The following is a 20,238-nucleotide window of genomic DNA, read 5'->3' on the forward strand; positions in this document are numbered from 1 at the left end:
CTCCTGTTAGACAACTTATGATGTTTTTTGTTGGTGATTTTATTTCTTTGTTTACTGGTTTTTGAGAAAGACGGAATTTATGATTTTATATTCTGCCATTTTTAACTTTGAGACTTGGAAAAAGATCCACCTAAACCCCTCTCTACTCTTATCTGACTGCCTCTCCAGATTTACTACGTCTGCTTAGTACAGCTGGAGTGTCTGATTGCTCTCCGAGCTGCCATCCAGTACAACTCTCTTACTTTATAGGCGAAGCAACTTAATTGGCTATTATTCGCATTAGGCGTGATTTTTCTAAAAAAAATTTTTTTTCAAACAAGAAAGAAACCACTTACATAGTTGGCTTTGCCAGCCTTTTACATTAAGATGCTTTAGTACCTAGCATGTTCAGGGTGAGTAATTGTATTGTTTTATATGGATTTCTAGGGTAAGAAGGAATGTATATTAAATGTGTTTTGTTGGTTAGTAAGGTAATGAAATATAAATCTTTCCAGGGCAAAGCAAGCATTATTTGTCTTTAAACAGATTGTTATGGTCAAATTTGGTTGTTACAGAAAGTCCATTCAGTTTTAATAAAAATACAAAAATAATTTTATCTGTGCGTGACGGCACATGCATTTAATCCAGCACTTGGAAGACAGACACAGGAAGGTCTCTGTGAGTTTGAGGCCAGCATGGCCCACATAGTGAGTTTCAATATAGCTGGCTCAATATACACTCTGTTTCAAAAACAGGCAAACACCACTCTCCCAAATTCAGCACAAAAATAGCTCCACATTGTGGTCCACTATACATTCTTACTTGAATAGAAGAATATTTTTTGAAAAATCTTGGGAGGATGTGTATATAATTTAACTCAGGTCTGTGCTTTGGTCCAGTTGGGGTGAGGGTATGGCATCTTGGCACAGACTTCCAGTTTAGGATAGTCTTGTTGAACTTCACTCAATGTGCAAAAGATTCTTTATAATACACTGTGTATTCTCACCTTGCTAAAGTAAAATCATGAGTTACAGCTCACTGAAGGATATAGCAGTTACAAATATCCAGTGCAAGGCGCTCACGTTGTGAGTTTTACAAAGCCGGTCAAGGTGGGGGTAGGCATTTATTAGTGGAAGAGTCAGTGGTTTCTCAGCCACTGTTACTAGCTACTTTCTGGTGTTTTGATGAAGTACATGGCCAAAGCGAATTGTGCAAGAAAGAGTTAATATTGGCTTATGGTGCCAGAGGGATGAGTGTGTGTCAGGGAGGAGGCGTGGCAGCAAACCACAGGCATGGTGTTAGGGGCAGGAAGCTGAAGAGTAATATCTTCATCACCAAATAGGAAGCAGGAAGTAAGACCAGATTATACACTCTCAAAGCCTGCCCCAATAAAGTATTTGTCTAGCCAGACTGCATTTCCCCCAAAACGTTCCCAAACGGCACTACTAACTCGAGACAGAGTGTCCCCTAATGGGGACATTTCCTATTCAAACCATCACAGTTGTGGTACCTGCTTGTACTTGGTTTTTATTATCGCTCAATATTGAGATGCTTTAAAATAATTTCCTAAAAGTAGTAAGTTGGCTTGCAGAGCCAGGAGCCAGACTGCTGACTTCCACCACTTGCTCAGTTGTGATGTTGGCTGCTCACGTTTCTCATGTGAGTGGAGCTCTACGGTGTGGATGAAATAAAGGATCATCCAAGGTGTGGGATGAAATGTCCACATAGGGAACACAGTCCATGCCACAATGGACGTGCTCTCTAAGTGTAACCTGTGTGTGCACTGTCGTCTTGCTTTTAAAGAACACTCGTTACTCTTCATGTGCTTTCTTTGTAAGAAGGGCAGCCTTTGCTAGGAAACCATTGTGGAGTTCCCTTGCCCTCCATTTTAAATCTTACTGACCTGGAGGGAATTTCTTACCCAATTCAGTGGGCTTCTTTTTCAAGTCTTAAGTTTTTGGGCACTTGGTAGTATGTGGTGACAGTGAGGAAGAATGGAAATGGAGGGCTGGCTTTATTACTTTTCTGTCAGCTGATAGAAGTGTTGAGAAGGGAGAGCCATGGAGGCATTACCTCTTTACAGTCCGTCAGGGAGGGAAGCGGGGTAGATTTCAGTTTTTTCTTTTGCATTTGCTTCAGGAGCTGCTTACTGTGTTTGATTCTGTCCTGGGGTACAGAGCGAAGTCCTGCTTTGCTATAACTGGGTTTTCTCTTCTCCCACTGGATCCTTATACACTCCTGTGAATGCTTGGCTTGCTCACTGACTAGGTGTGAGGTCTACAATTAACAGAAACCTAGACAAAGGGAGTATGGGGAAATCTGAGAAATGAATTTTGAGAAGCATTTCAAATCACAGAGATTGTTTAGTATCCATATTTTATACAAATTTCTGAATTTAGTTCTGCTTTGTATTAAATTTCCTCAGAATGTATGGAAGCACAAGTTTCTGATTATTTAATTATCCCATTAACAGCTGATAGTGGGCTGTACAATAGCAGCAGCATCTATAATAATTATTTTGTCAAAAAATTGTACCTCTAATGTTTTTATACTTTTTGGCACTGATCATGAGTGTACTTTATCAAAAATACCTCCTCTTCACCTGTTTTCTGAGTACTAACACTATTTCTTAGAATGACAACACACCTAATTCAAAACACAATATTTGTTTTCGCTTGCAATAACACAGAACTCTGAAATATCAGAGTTAGAAATTTATAGAAAATGAGATCCTAGGGAAAATTATTCTCTTTCCCCTGGTGAAGATAGAGCTTCCTGAGAGAGTGCCGTCAGCCAGGCAGATGTGGTCTTGTAATTATAGCCCTACAGATTCTGCTCCATGTCAGCTGCTGCCCTGGATGCATCATAAAGCTACTGTGTTATTTACCAGGGTTCCTTTATCAAACATGAGAGCAGTTTATTGGTGGAGTCAGGTAAATTATCGTATCAGCATGCATGTGTTTTCTCTTTCCTGTGCTACTTGATTGAGGAAGAATCCCAATAGCTGGGGTTAGAAAGATGGTTCAGAGGTTAAGAGTACTGACTGCTCTTCCAGAGGTCCTGAGTTCAATTCCCAGCAACTACATGGTGGCTCACAACCATCTATAATGGGATCCGATGCCCTTTTCTGGTGTGTCTGAAGACAGCTACAGTGTGATCATATACATAAAATAAACAAATAAATCTTAAAAAAAAAAAAACCAAACCCTAACAGTCTGTTAGTCCATACTTACCCTCGTAGTGCTAAGCATCCCAATAGTGTGCTAGTCCACACCGATTCTCACAGTGCTCACTGAATATCTTTTGTGACTTATGACAGATCCTTGAAAAATTGGAGTTCCAGATGAGTCAGGTTGTATGGGCTGTTTATAAAAAGTCAATATTTTGCTTTACGGTTCAGTTTAATAAGCATTTATTCTGTTTGGCTTAAATGTGTTCTGTGTCTTTCATCTCTCTTAAGTGATTTGTAATATTTAGATCTGTTTTCCCTAAGGTGTTAGGTACAAGTAAGGTATTTGTAATCGATAAATTGCCTCAGGGTAGAGTTCCATACAGAATTTGCTATAGTAGTGATGCCCAAATACCGTCTTTCAAATAAAATGTGGACTGTTGCATAAAAAAGTTCACCCTCTGTACAACTGTAATTAGGAGCCTTAGAAGAGGACTCTTGACCAGTTGCAGCATCTTGGCTTTTCTTTCTGGTTTAGGCTTAAAAATAGTATTCTCTGCATCGCCTTCCTTCTCTGTCGTGTCTGCCACGCCTGCCCTCCGGTGTCTGACTTGGAGTTAATTTTCTGTGAGGTAGTTTGCTAGAGAAGGTGGTGTGGACTAGATATATACATGGATATTTTTTTCTACTTTTACTTTGTAATTACTGTATTTTCTAACTTTCTTTTTATTGATTAAAATTTATTTCCTGCATTTCCTGAATCTTATTCAGGTTTTGGCTTATGCCTGTCGAATCTAGCTTCATTGCCTTCTAAGTGGTAGAATTAGGACACTGTCACTTACTTGCTTCTGTGAGAAAGAAAATACCAGATTGCTTAAGCAGCTTAAGGGAGGGAGAAATATCTTGACTCAAGTGGCTCACAGTTAGAGAGGAAACAGTCCATTGTGTAGGAGAGGATGCGGTGGCAGGAGGGAGGTAGCTAGGCCATGTGTCCGGAGCTAGGAGCAGAGTGAGTGCTGGTGCTTGGCTGGCTTTCTGTTCTTTAGGTAGTTAAGTTTCAGACCCCAACCTATGGGATGTTGCCACCCACAGTCTCCTCAGTTAAACCCTTCTGAAAATGCCCTCTTGTACATGCAAGCTCCCATGCTGATTCTAAATCCAGTCAAGGTGACAAGAAGATTAAATGTCAGAGAGATCCTTTCTCTGTTTCATTTACAAGTAACTTTTCATGTTAGAAGGCAAAATGGCTTTCTACTTCTAAATCCAGGACTTTGAAGGACACTTAACTCGTTCTCTGGCACTTAGATGTAAAGCTGAAATGGTTCTGTTCTTTGTGGAGGGATGGGTCATCAGTTAGGAACACGTGATGCTCTTTTAGAGGATCCGAGTTTGATTCCTAGCACCTGCTTCCTCCATGGGATTTGATACCCTCTAGGGCCTGCACATCTATGTATACATGTGACATACACTCATGCAGACACATACACATACATAAAAATAAATCTTTAAAAAAGAAAATGGTTTTATTTTATTTTAAAAGATTTAAAATATTTCCTCTCCTCCTCTTCCTCTTTCTGTTTCCTCTTCCTCCTCTTCCTCCTCTTCCTCCTTTCTTCCTCCTCTCCCTCCTCTCCCTCCTCTCCCTCCTTTCCCCCCTCTCCCCTCCCCTCCCCTCCTCTCCCTCTTCTCCATCCCCTCTTCTCCCTCCCCTCCCCTCTCTTCCCCTGCCCTCCCCTCCCCTCCCCTGCCCTCCCCTTCTCTTCTTTTGTAAGACAGGCTTTCTCTGTGTAGCCCTGACTATCCTAGAACTCACTCTGTAGACCAGGCTGGCTTCAAACTCAGAGATCTGGCTGCCTCTACCTTCTGAGTGCTGCCAACACACCCTGCTCAATCTTAAAGAAAATTTTCCTATGTATATGTTTTTCCTACATGTTTGTATATGTATCATGTATAGCCTTGTGCTTCCAGGGGCCAGAATATGGCATTGGATCTTCTGTAATTACCAGCAAGTGCTCTTAATCACTGAGTCTCCAGCCCTAATGGTTTTATCCTTGAGATTTTGTCCTGGATTCACTTCCTCCAGCCTTAGCCATGTACACAAGTGCACTCCCAAGAGTCCAGATTATATGATGGACATGCGCTTCCATTGAAAGTTAACTTGAGGTTTCTTTGAAAAGAAGATTTATCGGAAGACCAAGAGCTTGCAAGCAGAGTTGTCATAGAAAAGACTCCTAAACCATCAGAAGATATCTTGGAAGCCTAGGGAATGTGCAGGAGGGTGGATGACAACCGCCCTGTAGCAGACACATGGCTTAGTGTTCTCTGTGCTCCTCTCTGCCCTCCTGTTTACCTGAGCAGAGTTGTAGGAGTCGTTTTCCAACTGTGTTTGGGTGTAAAGATGGTTCTTTCTTGTACTTGAATTTTAAGGGTTTTTTTTGAGAGTCAATGGTATGTAGGAGTTAGGTTGGTTTTTGATAAGGAGCTGAGAAAACTTTCTGAACTATTTATTTTGTTCTGTGTGTTATATTTGTACTCTTGATTTTCTAATTTTTAAAAAAACCTTATTTTACTTCTTTTACTAATTTGGGCACTAAAAAAACTAAGAAAATCTTAGTTTTTTATTTTTTAATTTTTTACTTTGTGGTTGAATATTTGACAGCAAGTGAGTTGCATTCTTTGTCAAAACTTGCAGTAGAGAACAACATAGGCACAGCCAGGTTCTGTCTCAAGGTTTTCTATATGCTTAATGAATTTGAAGGACAACCCCCCCTGCTCCCCCCTCAATGAGGGTCATAGTTACCTCTGAAGCAGGATTCCCACAGAAGTTTATATAAGAATTTTATAGTAGGCATTTGCAAGTTTTATTCTTATTTATTTATTTATTTATTTATTGGTTTTTCCAGACAGGGTTTGTCTGTGTAGTCCTGGCTGTCCTGGAACTCACTTTGCAGAACAGGCAGGCCTCGAACTCAGAAATCCGCCTGCCTCTGTCTCCCAAGTGCTGAGATTAAAGGTGTGTGCCACCTCTGTCCGGCCATTTGCAAGTTTTGGGTTTTTTCTTGTTATTTTTTGGTTTTTCGAGACAGGGTTTCTCTGTGTAGTCCTAGCTGTCCTGGAACTCACTTTGTATTCCAGGCTGGCCTTGAACTCAGAAATCCGCCTGCCTCTGCCTCCCAAGTGCTGGGGTTAAAGGCGTGCACCACCATGCCCGGCTCATTTGCAAGTTTTTTTTTTTTTTTTTTTTTTTTTTTTTTTTTTTTTGGTTTTTCGAGACAGGGTTTCTCTGTATAGCCCTGGCTGTCCTGGAACATGATGAAGAAGAGAGTAAGATTTTTAAAAGTGAGAACATCAGCCTTTGGTGCCTTGGCTACTCACCCTTGGGTGGGCTGATGCTCTGTAACTTTAGTGGCCTTTTTTTTAATGGCATCCTGCCACTTGGGGCCTCTCCTTTCTCTTTTGTGACACATGGGTGATGGTTCGCACCAGCTGCTCCTTACAGCAGGAGGCTACAGCCTTTCTGGAAGCTATGCAGTACTGTGGACTTCCCCCAGATTTGTTGCTCAAAACTCTCACGGCCACTCTGGCTGGGAGGAGCACCTTGGAAGTGTTGAGTTAGCCTCTCCAGGTGCAGTTGGAGATGGAGAAGGAGGACCTTGCGTCAGATTCTCTATTGTGACCAACAACATCTGCATAATCTATCTGATGGGTGGCTAACCGAGTCTAATTTCTGTATCATCATCCCTTATAAATATACTTTACAGGAAATACAGTCTCTAGTACTCCAAGGGAGATGATATACATTCTCACCCACAACTCCTAGCCTTGTCTCAGTCCAAAATATATAGTTTATCCATCAGGACTGGCTAGAGCTGTGCTTTCAGAATATCAGCAAAGTGGAGTTGCTAAAGCCGTGATAACTCTAACAAATTCTCTTACTCAGAGTCGGAAGACTAGAGTCTCAAATGGTTCCTGTGGTGCAGGGCGTGAGTGCTGGCCAGCTGTTCTTGTGCTTGCTCCTGGGAGGCTCTGCTACAGCCACACTTGACTACAAGGTCTGCATCACCACAGATATAACATAAATCTTTGAAGCGGGCAGAGTTGTTGCCTCTCCTTGTGTTAACTACTTTTTAGACTTCCTCATACGGATTTTGGGAGAAATTTACCCCTCCTCACCAGGAGCCTTATTAAGATTTGATAGGATTTGTTTGTTTGTTTGTTTGTTTTATACTCATTGGGATATTTTATTACAGAAATACATTTGTGTTTCATTTTCTTTGAAGAAGTGTTATTGTGCATGTTTTTGCATTTCCCCTTCAATTTGACTTGTTATCAGTGTATTTATTTCTGTTTGTTGATCTCACTTTGGTTAGGTGGTGAATTCCTTTGGATTTATTGCACAGTGGACTATGTCCTATGCAATAGCACGTCTCTGCCCTGCATGCTTTAGGACTAGAATTTCCTGAACTATGATGAAGATGGATGGAGAGAGTTTTAGGTATCATGTTAAGCATTTTAATTGCACTTGGGGCCTGTAGGCAAATCCCTTTGACTCAGAGTGCAGAGAAGAGACCAGAATAGGTTTTGTGTTCTTGTCCCTCAAAGCCCATTGTCCTGTCACCATTACTCACCAAAGCAAACCCTCCTGAAGTCCTGCTCACCATAATGCATCTGGTGTGTATTTCTACCTTCTCAATGATTTTTACCCCATAAATACAACAGTCCTTTCCACTCTAGGTTTTGCTGTTTGTCATCTGGGGTGACATCAGTATCAACCTTTTGTGAGCTCTTCCATATGTCTCTGGTTGCTTGTAGTATAGTCCTGATTTCTTCTGTCAGGGAGCTTGGAGTGAGCAGGGCTAGTGGTGACCCTTCTTCTTCTTGCCCTTCCTGCAGTCTGTTCCTTTTTGGAGTTGCCCCTTTTATTAGCCTTACAGTCTAGAAACCTTCAGCTCTTCCTTTTGTCCTAGAGCACATCTAATTAGTTACCAATTTCTTTTTTTTTTTTTTTTTTTGTTTTTTTTCGAGACAGGGTTTCTCTGTATAGCCCTGGCTGTCCTGGAACTCACTTTGTAGACCAGGCTGGCCTCGAACTCAGAAATCCGCCTGCCTCTGCCTCCCAAGTGCTGGGCTTAAAGGCGTGCGCCACCACGCCCGGCCCTACCAATTTCTTTTATTTTTTCCAAATACCTTTCCATTTGAGTCTCAGTTGTCCCACAATTAACAGCACACTTCACCACAATATTTTATTACCTTTCAACTATTGAAATAGCCCCCCTCAAGGCATACTTAGAACCTCTGCTTGCTGGGTCCCACAGTGGGTCTTTGAGTGAGTCAGATTATACAGAATGTGTGTCTAGAGATTTATAAAAACCTCTAGATGTACACCTCAGGCCTGGGGAAAAACAGCCACCTGCCAGGCCCAGACTTAATGCCAGATCCTCAGAATCTAGGAAGAGCTGATCTCTAGAGCTTGAGTTCTATTCATACAAATGCAGATACCCTTGCATTTAGGTGGGATTCCTGCTACTCTATTGTGAAAGCAGTCTCCTTTTACCTTTTTCTCTAAGTATATACATGTATCAACTTTATATGCATCCCTTAAATCCACCAAACAGGATTTTGTGTGTGTGTTCTTTTACTAAGTATGATTTCATTGTAATTGATACATGTATCTTAGTGGAAGGAAGGCTTTGTTCTTTGTTCCTGTTAGAACAAGATGATACCCTGGAAGAGATACCGAACTGTCCATCAGAGCTGGCCTCAGCATCTCCTGAGATTGATTCTCTAGTTGCCTTTCTGATTCTGGTAGCCCTGTGACCATTATCTGTTTTTAAAACATGGTCTCAGTTCTGCAGTCCCAGCTATCCTGTAATTCACTATGTAGCCCAGGTTACTCAAGAATTGGTGGCAGATCTCCTGCCTCAGCTTCCTGAGTACTGTAATTTCAGGCATGAATTACCATGCTCAGCAGCAACTGTCAGTCTAAAATCACTTCCATTAGCACAGGAATAAACTGCAGTCCTCATGGCGTCTCCTGCTCTCTACCTCCCCAGCTCTAGGCACTCAGCAGTTTATTTTCTGTTCTGTGTTTGTGTCTCATCTGGACACTTGGTTATGGTTTGTGGGCTTTCCTGACTGACGTCTTTCATTGAGCATAGCATTTCAGGGTCCATTTGTGTTGTTCATCTGTCACACCTCATTTTTCATGGCTAGTAATATTTGGTTGTATATTCATTCTGGGTTGTATTTATCCATCCATCAGTTGATGGCTATTTATATTTTCTCTCCTTTCTGGCTCTCAGGAATCAGGCATTTGCGAATGTTGATGTACAAGGTTCTGTGTGAGCATGTGTTTATATCTCTACTCTAGGGCAGATGCACAGAGGACTTGGTGGATTGTGAGTTAATTGTGTTTAATGGTTAAAGGAACCAGCAGGCCATTTGTGCAAAGCAGCTAAACATTTTTCCAGTTGATCTGCAACCTGTGAGTTCCCTAGGTTCTAGTGTTTTCATGGCTTTGCCAACACATCTTTAAAACAGTTTTAGAAAATGTAGTCATCCCAGTAGATGTGAGTCAGTCCTCTTGTGGTTCTCATTTGCCTTTCGCTGATGGCTGATGCTATGGGGCTTCATTTTTACATACTTGCTGGCTCTTTCTATATCTTTGGACAAGTATCTATTTAGATCTCTTACTCATTCTTTATCAGATTATTTGCTGTTTTATTATTGAAATCTAATGCTTGACATTGTCTATGTGAGTTTGTGTACTCTCATGGGAGCCCGTGGCATCCTGAGAGAGTGTTGGGTCCTCTAGCAGGAATTACAGGCGATTGTGAATTGCTGGTGTAGGTGTTAGGAAGTACACTCCAGTCCTCTGCAAGAGTAGCAAGTGCTGAGCCATCTCTCTAGCTTCCAAAGTAGAATTAGAATCACCCCAAAGCTATAGCGTTGAAATCCAAGGGTGCATCTGGAGTTAGGTTTTTTAGCATTTATTCAGAGGCATTCCATAGGACATACTCTGCTTCGGCCATCTTTGTCATTTTTTCCTTTAAAAGACAATCTTAGTCCAAATTATTCTCTCCATCTTCTTAGTGCAAGCTGTTTTTAGGTATTGTGACAAATGCATACAGTCTTCTAAATAGTTGTCCTTTCCTAAGTAGTGTGTTTTAGTTTTGGTAAGTTTTGGTTAGTTTTTGACAGTGTCTCACTCTATAGCCAAGACAAGCCTAAAACTTACTCTGTTGCTCGGATTGGCCTCAAACTCACTCTCCTGAGTGCTCTGATTATAGGTATGACCTACGTAACATAAAATTATAATGCAATATTTTACCTTTAAAACAATGGCTGTTTACCTTTGTTTCACATTCATAAAATGTGCTTGTACTTTTAGCCATCCTGATATGCCTATTTCAGTGATGAATTTCAATTTACTAACAGGTCAATAACAATTAACTATATTGCTCAGTTTGTTTCTTTCTAGGAGTAATTTAAAGATTATCTAATGTGGGTCTGGGATGAACCTTGAGAAATAAAGTAGCCTTAAGCTACTTTGTACTCACTCTCCTCCCTCCCTGATCCCTCCCTCCCTCCCTCCCTCCCTCCCTCCCTCCCTCCCTCCCTCCCTCTGTTCATCCCATTCCCGCTCCAGTGTGTATGTGTGTGTGTGTGTGTGTGTGAATAAGTTTGTACATGTGGAAGTGTGAAGACAAACTCCAATGCTATTCCTTAGCTGCCTCTACTTTTTTTGAGACAAGGTCTCTTTGGCTTGGGACTTGTCAAAGAGGCTGAGGTGGTTGGCCATCGAGCTCCAGGGTAATGGTTGTTTTGTCTTTCTCATGTTGAGATTAAGGTGTGAACCACAATTCCTGGGTTTGTTCCATGGAGTATGGGGCATGGAATTTAGGTCTGCATAGTTGGATGGTGAGCATTTTGTTGACTAGGCTATCTCTCAGTCCTGTTTTTCATATTCAGTATCATTTTGTTTATTAGCTCTTTGATGATATTCCTTTTTTCATTTCATCTGAATCTTTCTTATTTTGCCATTTCATATGGATAGCATCCCCTCCCCACCTCCTTGAATAACCAAATTGGTTATAGTTTTGACCAAGTAAACTTACTAGGTCAAATCTAAAAGTGACCCTTGTATTAATCTTCCCTGTATTCCAGGGTTGTTTCTGATCCTGGAAATGTACCATTTTCAGCAGATGACTTGAGTTACTGATTTGTGATTAAACAACTTGAGACTGTATACAATCTGACAGAAACCAGATGTTTTTGGCAATTTGCAAGTGAGCTATGGTCTCTGGGTTGTTTAGGTCTTTTGCTAAAGAGAAGTCCTTTTGTTTTTATCACTTTTGGGCTATATGAAGAAAGCTATTTTATGAGGCACATATAAATTTAAAGATCAAATTGTATTTTAGACTTAAATATATTAAGGCATGGGGTTTGAAGGTCTACTGTCTAAGGTCTAAGGAGAATAGCTTGCTAGGCAGCTAAGGGTGAGCAGTGGCTGTGTGCAGAGGCTGATGGTGGCGCAGGTCTACTGGCCCTTGATGACATAACACAGGCACAGATGCCCTCTTTGGGTTTCTTCAGATGCAGTGAGTTCTGAATCATTATGTGTGAGAATCAACATAGCTATTAGGAGTGAGAAACAGTATTAGCAATGCCCATCTCTGTAGTGTGTACATGGCTCTTCTGTGTTCTCATTTTAATTACAACCAGGATACTTATGTAATGAGTTTTCAGTAGTTATTGGCAGAGTTTTGCCAGCTCTTACTTATCACTTAAATGAGAAGTTCTTTTTCCTTCTCTGAGTAAATGGAGCTCATGCTGACTTTTAGTTCCCTCATCTTGTTTCTGTGAAACATTTGATAGGAGTATTTTGAAAGAACAGTTTGTTATGGGGGTAACCTGCCAGAGAAGATGCTTGTCCCAGGACCTCCTACATCTTGCTTTGCGCAGGGACCCTCCACAGTGACCAGCACTCTGGAGCCAAGGGCCCCTTCGTGCTCAGAATTAGACATGGAGTCTGGGCTCTCTCAGCCCATCAGGGTTCTGTCCTTTTCCATCTTCTCTCCTGATCCTTTTTTCTCCTCCTCCCAGTGTCATCTCCATAGTTGGCTAAAGGGAGGCTACTGTCTAGTGAGTCATTTTCATCGTTTTTCAAGACAGGCTTAGAAAGCGTAGTTACTCCGTGCTGATGACATAGTTGTTCCATACCATTATATTGGCCACAAAAAAGAATAGTAGGTGACCTGTAGAGGAAAGATTAGCTCGTGACCAGCATTTTAAGTTATCTTTTATTGGTCTTCAGAAGCTAAGGTACATTTAAATTCTCTTATTAATACATAGTTTACTCTCAAAGTTTTTAGTAGGCTCTCAGTGATTTGTATTATATAAATAAACTCCCTGGGTCTGAGTAAGCTTAATGGACATTGAAACTGTTTGGACTTGACTTTTCTTCCAGAGTTTTGTGGTAAAGAACTCTCAAAAAAATGCTTTTGGGGCCAAAACAATCAAACTTTCTCCTCTTCACTCTGTGAACTTGTACTTGCGTCATCCTGGTTGCCCTCCGTTGGCGTCTGTGAATATATGCTTCTTGCTGCTCCCCCTGCTCCTCTGCTGTCTTTCCCATGGAGCAGTTGTACAAGGAAAGAGCTGTTCTGCCTGGTGCTGAATCGTGCCATGCAGGGAGCAGGAACACCGGCCGGTGTGTCTGGGCTTTAGACTAACAACTCTCATTTGCTACTAAGTCACTTGTTCCTTCTTCCATGCCACCTTTGATGAGAACAGACCAAAGCTGGCCCATTCAAAATCTTAGGAATACTGGAAATGGAGGAACAGCTGTGTCTGAAGCCTAGAGATGCTTTGAGTGCAGTGCTCCAAGGCCAAGGCACGCCACTTGGCGTTGTCCTTAGATGCACTCTGCATTACTTTTGGTCAAGAGGTAGAGCACCACTAGTGAGACATGCTGATTGCCTCAAGTTCTCAGACTCTGGAGTCAGTTTGTCTGGACCTCTAATCCTTACCCGTCCCTTAACTGGTGACTTTTAGAAAGTTGTTTTCCTTTCTAAGCTTGAGGTTCCTTCTCTGACAATGGGAATAATGCTGAATGTTCCTCACCCAGGGAGGCTTACATACAGAGGTGCATGTGGCATGTATGGCTTCCTGCCCAGCAATATGTATTCAGCACTGTTAATGATGATCATTGTTACCGATTGGGGTTTTCTTACCATAGGCTTAAAAGCAATTTCTGCTGTGTGTAAAGAAGTAGTTTAAAAACAAAGCACATATATTTGATCCTCTTTCCTTATACTCAGAGTGGGTGGTTCATTGGTGAGTCTTGTTTTCCTGGCTCAGTGACTCCAGCCATAAGCAGGCGGTGTGTATCGGGTCTTTGTTTGCCTGCTGGATCACAGGAAGATCATGTGCCCACCTTAAAGTGAAAGGAAGTAAGAGATTCTATGTACTGTTAATAAGGAATCAAAGGAGAGGAAACAGGTTCACCAACTCAAGAGAAAAGAAAGCAATCCATGCTCTTCTAAGTCAGGTACTGCCAGTGAGAAGGCTCAGTGGCCTGGTGCCAAGCCGTCTCCAGAGCCATTCTTGCGGGCTCTCCTCTGACCTCTGCATGACCTGCACACACTCAGTGCACACACTTAATAAAGTAATAGAAGCCAAATAGGGCCTGCGAGATGGCTTGGTGGGTAAGGGCATTTCCTGCCAAAGCCTGGTGACCTGAGTATCATCCCTGGGACTGTATTACATTTGTAATAGGAGGAAAGACCTGGAGACATCCCCAGGATTTTCTCTGATCTTCACATGTACGTGTTGACACAAGGATCTCGCCGCCAACAAACAAATGAACAAACAAAAACATTAAACAAATGTACTATTTTTCTTTTAAAAGAAAAGTCCTATCAGGGGTCAGAGCGATGCCTCAGCAGCTGAGAGCATACACTGCTCCTGAGGTGGGCCTGAGGTGGGCTCCCGGCACCATGCCAGGAGCCATCTGTAACTTTAGTCTCAGAAGGACCTGAAATTGTCTTTTGGACTCTGTGTGCATTTGTATTCATGTAGATATACACCTTCCCCCCTCCCCCACATAAGTATACACAAAATACAAAATAAATCTTAAAAACTCAAATAATATGGGGGATATAAATTAAGCATTATTTTGTTCCTAAACATTAAATTAAAAAAAAAAAAATCAACATTCACGCAAGCTGAATTAAAACCAGAAAAAACGTAAAGTTACATGTAGGGCCTGGTCAGATGGCTTAGCAGATAGAAGAGGTTTCTGTTAAACTCTGAGACCTCAGTTTGATTCCTGGAACCCATATGGTAGGAGAGAGCTGACTTACAAGTTGTTCTCTGACAGTCACATGTATGCCCAGACACACAGAGCTGCACACACACACACACACACCTGAACAAACAGATAAGCTGCAACTTGAATAGTATACTGAAAGACAAATGCTTTTTCATCGCACCTCAGAGCTAAACACCTAGGATACACGTGTCTAGAAATTTTCTTTTGCCTTTAGCTTCTCCTCCTTTTTCTTTGGCATTTAAAATACAAATTGGATTTACTCTTCAATACCTTGCTCTGTCTCACTTTATATAACAGATCAATACAAGTTATTCCCCAGGGATTTATCTTGCCTTTTAAACATGGTGTTTTAGCTGCAGTTTGTGGGGAGTCAGCTTCTCAGCACTGTGACGACACACTGGAGAAAATCAGCTTCAAGGAGGAAAGGGTTATTGTGAATCAGGGTTCCAGGTCATGGATGCTTTTCTTTGTTGTATTTGGGCCTGTAGTGAGTAGAGGAAGCTACTCAGCTCATGACTGCAAGTTGAGAGAGACAGAGAAACAGAGAGAAAACGAGAAAACATGTATGCAATGTGGCCTTAGTAACTCCCTCAAGTGTGATCAAATACCTGATATGAAACACATTCCGAGAGAAAGGATTTATTTTCAATAATGTGTCTGAGGGTACAGCCCATCCTTGGGGAAAGGCATAGTGACTCCTTGGATCAGCTAGCTGATGAGACTAGAGAGACTGTGCCTGAAAGCAGGGATCAGTTATAGCTCTCATGTCTTGACCCTCGGTGGCCCATTTCTTCCACCTATGACCCATGTCTTTAAGGTCGCATAACCTTCCCAAATAGTGCCCGTTGGTGTGGACCAAGTGTTCAGCTTTCCACAGGCTTCATACCCAGATCATCCCATCCTGTATTTTATTTCCTCTTAATTATTCTGCTCCCACTGATAGTGCTGAGTACCAGTATCCACACTTTAACATGTGGCCTTTTGGGGGAATACTTAAGATCCAAACCACTAGTCATATATTTATTTAAGCCATCTTTCTATGATAGATTTACAAGCTTTCTAGTTCTGCTTACCTTGTTAATCATCAGTGGAAATTATATATATATATATATATATGTATATATATATATATGTATATATATATATATGTGTGTGTGCATATATATACATATGTGTGTGTTTGTGTATGCTTGAATTCCTATATGTTATTTGTTAAATATGCTCCAAGTGTTCCAGTGAGCAACTGTTCGGTTGTTGCTCCTGCTTTGCCACACTGAGAGCTTCCTCAGCGTGGATGGCAGTGGGGGAGCTTGTTTCCCGGACTGCTTTGCTTATGTTAAATAGCATCATGTTTAAGATGGCTTTCCAACTGGATAGGAAAATGCAAGCACTTATTTTCACTTTACAAGTTCAGTAACATCCACGCGTGCCAGTGTAAATGCCTAACATCAGAAGTCAGAATGCAGAGTCGTGTGCCTATTGGTAGGAACAGCGTGGCTTTTTTTCAGTCATGGATGAGAGAAGTGCGCTCATTGTGAGTCATAGTTCTAAGGCCAAATTGGGGGAAAAGAAGAGGAGAAAAATTGGGTCAATGTGATGCCTCAGAAATAGAAAAGTGTCATGAAAATTGACCCTCCCCCAAAAAAAAGTGAACTGAGAAAACTATTGTGATGCCTGTTCTAGATGTTTCCTTAATGCATCCATGAGTATTAGGTAGTCCAGCAGAACAAATGAAAGGCACAAAAAATGAGCAGAACTCCAAAACAGCACGGAAAGCTTTTCAAGGTATGATAAGAGGGCTTTATTCGGACTTATCACTGGGACCCTCTTCCACCAGATTGTCAAGAGTTCAAAAGTGACACCCCATTCAGTGGGCAAGGTTAGGATAGCACTCTTGCTCCTCTTCATGGGTGTATAATGATACACCCTGTCTAGGACTTTTAACAGTCTGCAAGGACATTTCACGATTTAGTCTTTGATTTAACAGTTCCACTGTTTATATTGATACCAGAGGAAACCTGGGAAAATGTCAGGGTCACACAGAGTCACCTACAGTGTCACACACACACACACACACACACACACACAGATATGCAGACACACACGTTCATTGAAGTACTGCTGAAATAGTGAACACTTTTAAATACTGTGGGTTTAAATGTAGCAGTTAGAGCAGAGGCTCCATCTGGCTCTGGAGACTTTTGCAGGTTTCCAAACCAGATCTGACCAGAGCCCTAGCTGGCTGTGCTACAGTGGTGCTCATGCTGATGTTCCTGCTTACCCTGTCCCCAGCATTCCCGCGCCGCCTAGATAAGCACTTGCACAGTGCTGATGTCATTGAATGTGATATTTATCTTTTTTCTTTTGTGTTCATTCTTTCCTTTCCTAGAGAATGCATCAGATGCAGATCTGTGGCTCCTGAACAGTTGTACTGTGAAAAATCCAGCTGAAGACCACTTTAGAAACTCAATCAAGTAAGTGAGGGCTCCCCATTCTTTCCCTTTGACATAATCAAGGGAAGAACTGGTATCAGCCAGTATTAGCCAAGAAGCCTTTATGTAAAACAAAAACAAAAAACGGAAACAAAAAAACCCCAAAACAAAAACTATATATTTGTGTGCATGTGCCACAGTGTGCACATGGAAGTCAGAGGTCAAGTTGCTGGAGTCAGTTCTGTCCTTTTGTTATGAGGTCCTCGGGATTGGATTCAGGTTGTCAGTCTTGGTGGCAATTACCTTTATCCACTGAGCCAGCCCTCTTTGCATCTCCAAATAAGCCTTTATAGATTTCTCATATGACTCTGATTTCTCTTCAGCTCACATGAATCTTTTGCCTTTTACTGAAGGACTCCTAATATTATTAAACATTTAGTATGGATTAAAGAGTATAAGTTAGACTTTAAGTAGTTTTTAAAATAAAAATACTCTATTCTATTAGTTCAAACAATAGCATCACAACTGGGTTAAGGAAGCCACTGAAATACTACCCAGTTGGGCTTCTAAGATCTAAGAATTATCTTAGCATCATTCTAAGATGCTGTTGATGTCGATTTAGCTGATGAACAATGTCTTACTGTGGAGTTTCATAACATGATTTGAGCATTTGTGAAGTGATTTGTCTGGACGGAGCTTTGTGCTCTTCTCAGAGGAGGCAGGCATGCCTGGTAAAGTTGCTTGTCGTAGCCCTCTTTCCCGCCCATTAGCCCTTTTCTAGGTGGTGCAGTGTGAGCCAGGGAACGCCAGTAGGTAACTGATGCATGAATCCTGGCTTGGGTCGGTCCTCACTGTGGAAGATGCTTTCTACACATATACTTTGAATCTTAACTACCCGCTTCCTTAGAAACCTCATTCTATAAATGATTTCCTCCTAGGCGTTCAGCCTCTCAGTTGCCATTCAATACACTCAGGTCTAATCAGTCCCAGGTGTCCTTGTTACCTATTTTTCCTTGCTTTCCCAGCCAGACCTTTCCTTAGCATTACTTCTATTATTTATTTATTAAGTATTTATTTTCAGTTTATATCTATGCATGTGTGCGTGCATATCATATATGTGCAGGCAAGGGTTGAGGGTAGTCTCTTTAACCGAGCAGGAACAGAAAAATTCTGAGGCAGGGTAGGAAGGCTGGATGGAGTAGGGATAGAGGGTGAGCTCTGGAGGGAGAGAAGCCCTAAGCTGCAGCAGGGTGTGGAGCTGCCCATGGCCACAAAATGATCTCTCTCTCTCTCTCTCTCTCTCTCTCTCTCTCTCTCCTTTCCTTTCAGAATGAGAAATCTGTCATAGTCCCAACATTGTCTACAGGACAGTTGAAAATTACACACAGACACTTTATACTGCTGCTACTCCAGCTTCCTGCCTGGAGACTATGGCCCTGGGGTTACAGATTAATCTAAGTGTTAGGCGAGCTTCATATATCACTCAGTAGTCAGGCCTGTGTGTCTGGAGTCCTGAGTGTAGCTCATAGCGTCACCACCACAACAACCAGCCTGGACCCAAACAAAAACACAAGGAAAGAATGGAAGGGAGAGAGGAAAGAAACCACCCTCCCCACATTTCTTCTTTCCGTGGGTTTTGCCATTGAGATTGTATTCTTTGGTGAATGAGCCTCAGTCATGGCGCAGCACCACTAATCACAGGAGAAAAGTTTGTTCTTACAATACAATGAACTAGGAGTGTAAGCATGGGTTTCCTTTTTTTTTTGTTTTTGTTTTGAGACAGGGTTTCTTTGTATAGCCCTGGCTGTCCTGGAACTCTCTCTGTAGACCAGGCTGGCCTCTGCCTCCCAAGTGCTGGGATTAAAGGCGTGCGCCACCACCGCCTGACTACAGGTTTCTTTAATATACTACTACCCTGCTTCACTAAAGGACAAATGAAAATTAATATTACATATGATTAAATATTTTTAATGGCTTTAAAGACTTTTGATCGTTGTAGCCAGTTGTTACTAAAATAACACTTCAACTAATGCTTGATTTATTTCCAGAGTAGATATAATCATGTAACATCTAAAAAAACAATTCCCAGTGAGAACATGTCAGGTACAAGTGATGTTTGTATATGTGGAGACTTTACATACATGCCCTCCTACTTCTTGCCATCCCCTAACAAGAAAAGGTAAAGATGACTATTTTGTGACCTTTATATATTAATACATGATTACATGTATGCAACAATATGTAATTACATTTGTCTGCTATCATTCTGAGGATCCATTTCTTCATCCTTCATGCCTGTATGTGTTTTGTGTTGCTGTAATGCTTTTCAATAGGACGATGTAGCAATGAAATTCAAGGAGAATATGATGCTATGCTACTTGTCCATTTATGGTGGGCAGTTCTTTCAATTAGAAGATTACGGTCCCCTTTCCTCCCCTGGGCCCCTTATCCATAATAATTGCTTTGCTTTATCCATATTTAAAAATAAGTCCCCTCTAGTGTGGGAATAGTACTAACACTCTATCCTCAGGGCCTGGAGCATGCTGTGCGAGTGCTTCGCCCTGCCCTGTCACTTCTGCTTTGTTCCTTTCCAGAGTATTGGGGTCTTTAGCCACTGCTTGCCCTTCATTACCCATTGCTCATCACGTCATTTGTTTCTTGAACCATTAGGTAGATCCACCTCACTGGAACAGGTTAGCAGGGACACAAATGAGTGACAGGAGGTTGTTTATAATGTGATTAATACAAGTCTCCTTTAAGATCCAGCAGAGGTGTGTGTGTGTGTGTGTGTGTGTGTGTGTGTGTGTGTAAAACAAGACAGCTTTTTTTTTTTTTTTTTTTAATGTTCCTGAGGTTTTAATGGTAGATTATTGATCAGATTGATGAAATCATAGAAGTTTTAAGAAACAAAAATAGAAGTGAAATTGACTTTCTGGGCTGGCCTTGAACTTTGAACTCTCGTTATTGGCTGAAATAGTTCACATAAAAACGGCTAAGGGACCTGTGTTTCATGATGCTGCCTGTCAGATCACTCTGTTTCCTCATCTGTCAGTACCGGGTTCCTGTTTGATCCGTTATTCCAGCGTGGTTTAAACAATATGGGCTTTAACTTGAGTAAATGAAAAAGATCAAAAGTTTGAAAAAACTTGCTCTTACTGAGAGTATTAAATCAGACAGACCTTTGACTCGTGCTTTACCGAAGTGTGGGGTCTTTCTCATGCCACCTAAGGAGGTCATGCAGAGGCTGATAAAAAGAAACACATCTTGTGTGTTCCATGTAAAGACAGGAAGAGCAGCCAGCATGCTTTGATCATGGACTGATG

General features: G+C 41.5%; 1 protein-coding gene across 1 annotated transcript in view; it reads left to right on the forward strand.

Annotated features, from left to right (window-relative positions):
- The window catches only part of Cdkal1 (CDKAL1 threonylcarbamoyladenosine tRNA methylthiotransferase), a 561,841-nt gene that overhangs the window by 64,070 nt on the left and 477,533 nt on the right, over positions 1-20,238 (forward strand). The window contains 1 exon segment of the mRNA XM_085831198.1: positions 16,873-16,957. Within this exon segment, the coding sequence (XP_085687324.1) occupies positions 16,873-16,957 (85 nt within the window).

Source organism: Mus caroli, unplaced genomic scaffold (assembly GCF_978045245.1).
Source record: "Mus caroli unplaced genomic scaffold, Mus_caroli_1 scaffold_15, whole genome shotgun sequence".
Classification (NCBI taxonomy): domain Eukaryota; kingdom Metazoa; phylum Chordata; class Mammalia; order Rodentia; family Muridae; genus Mus; species Mus caroli.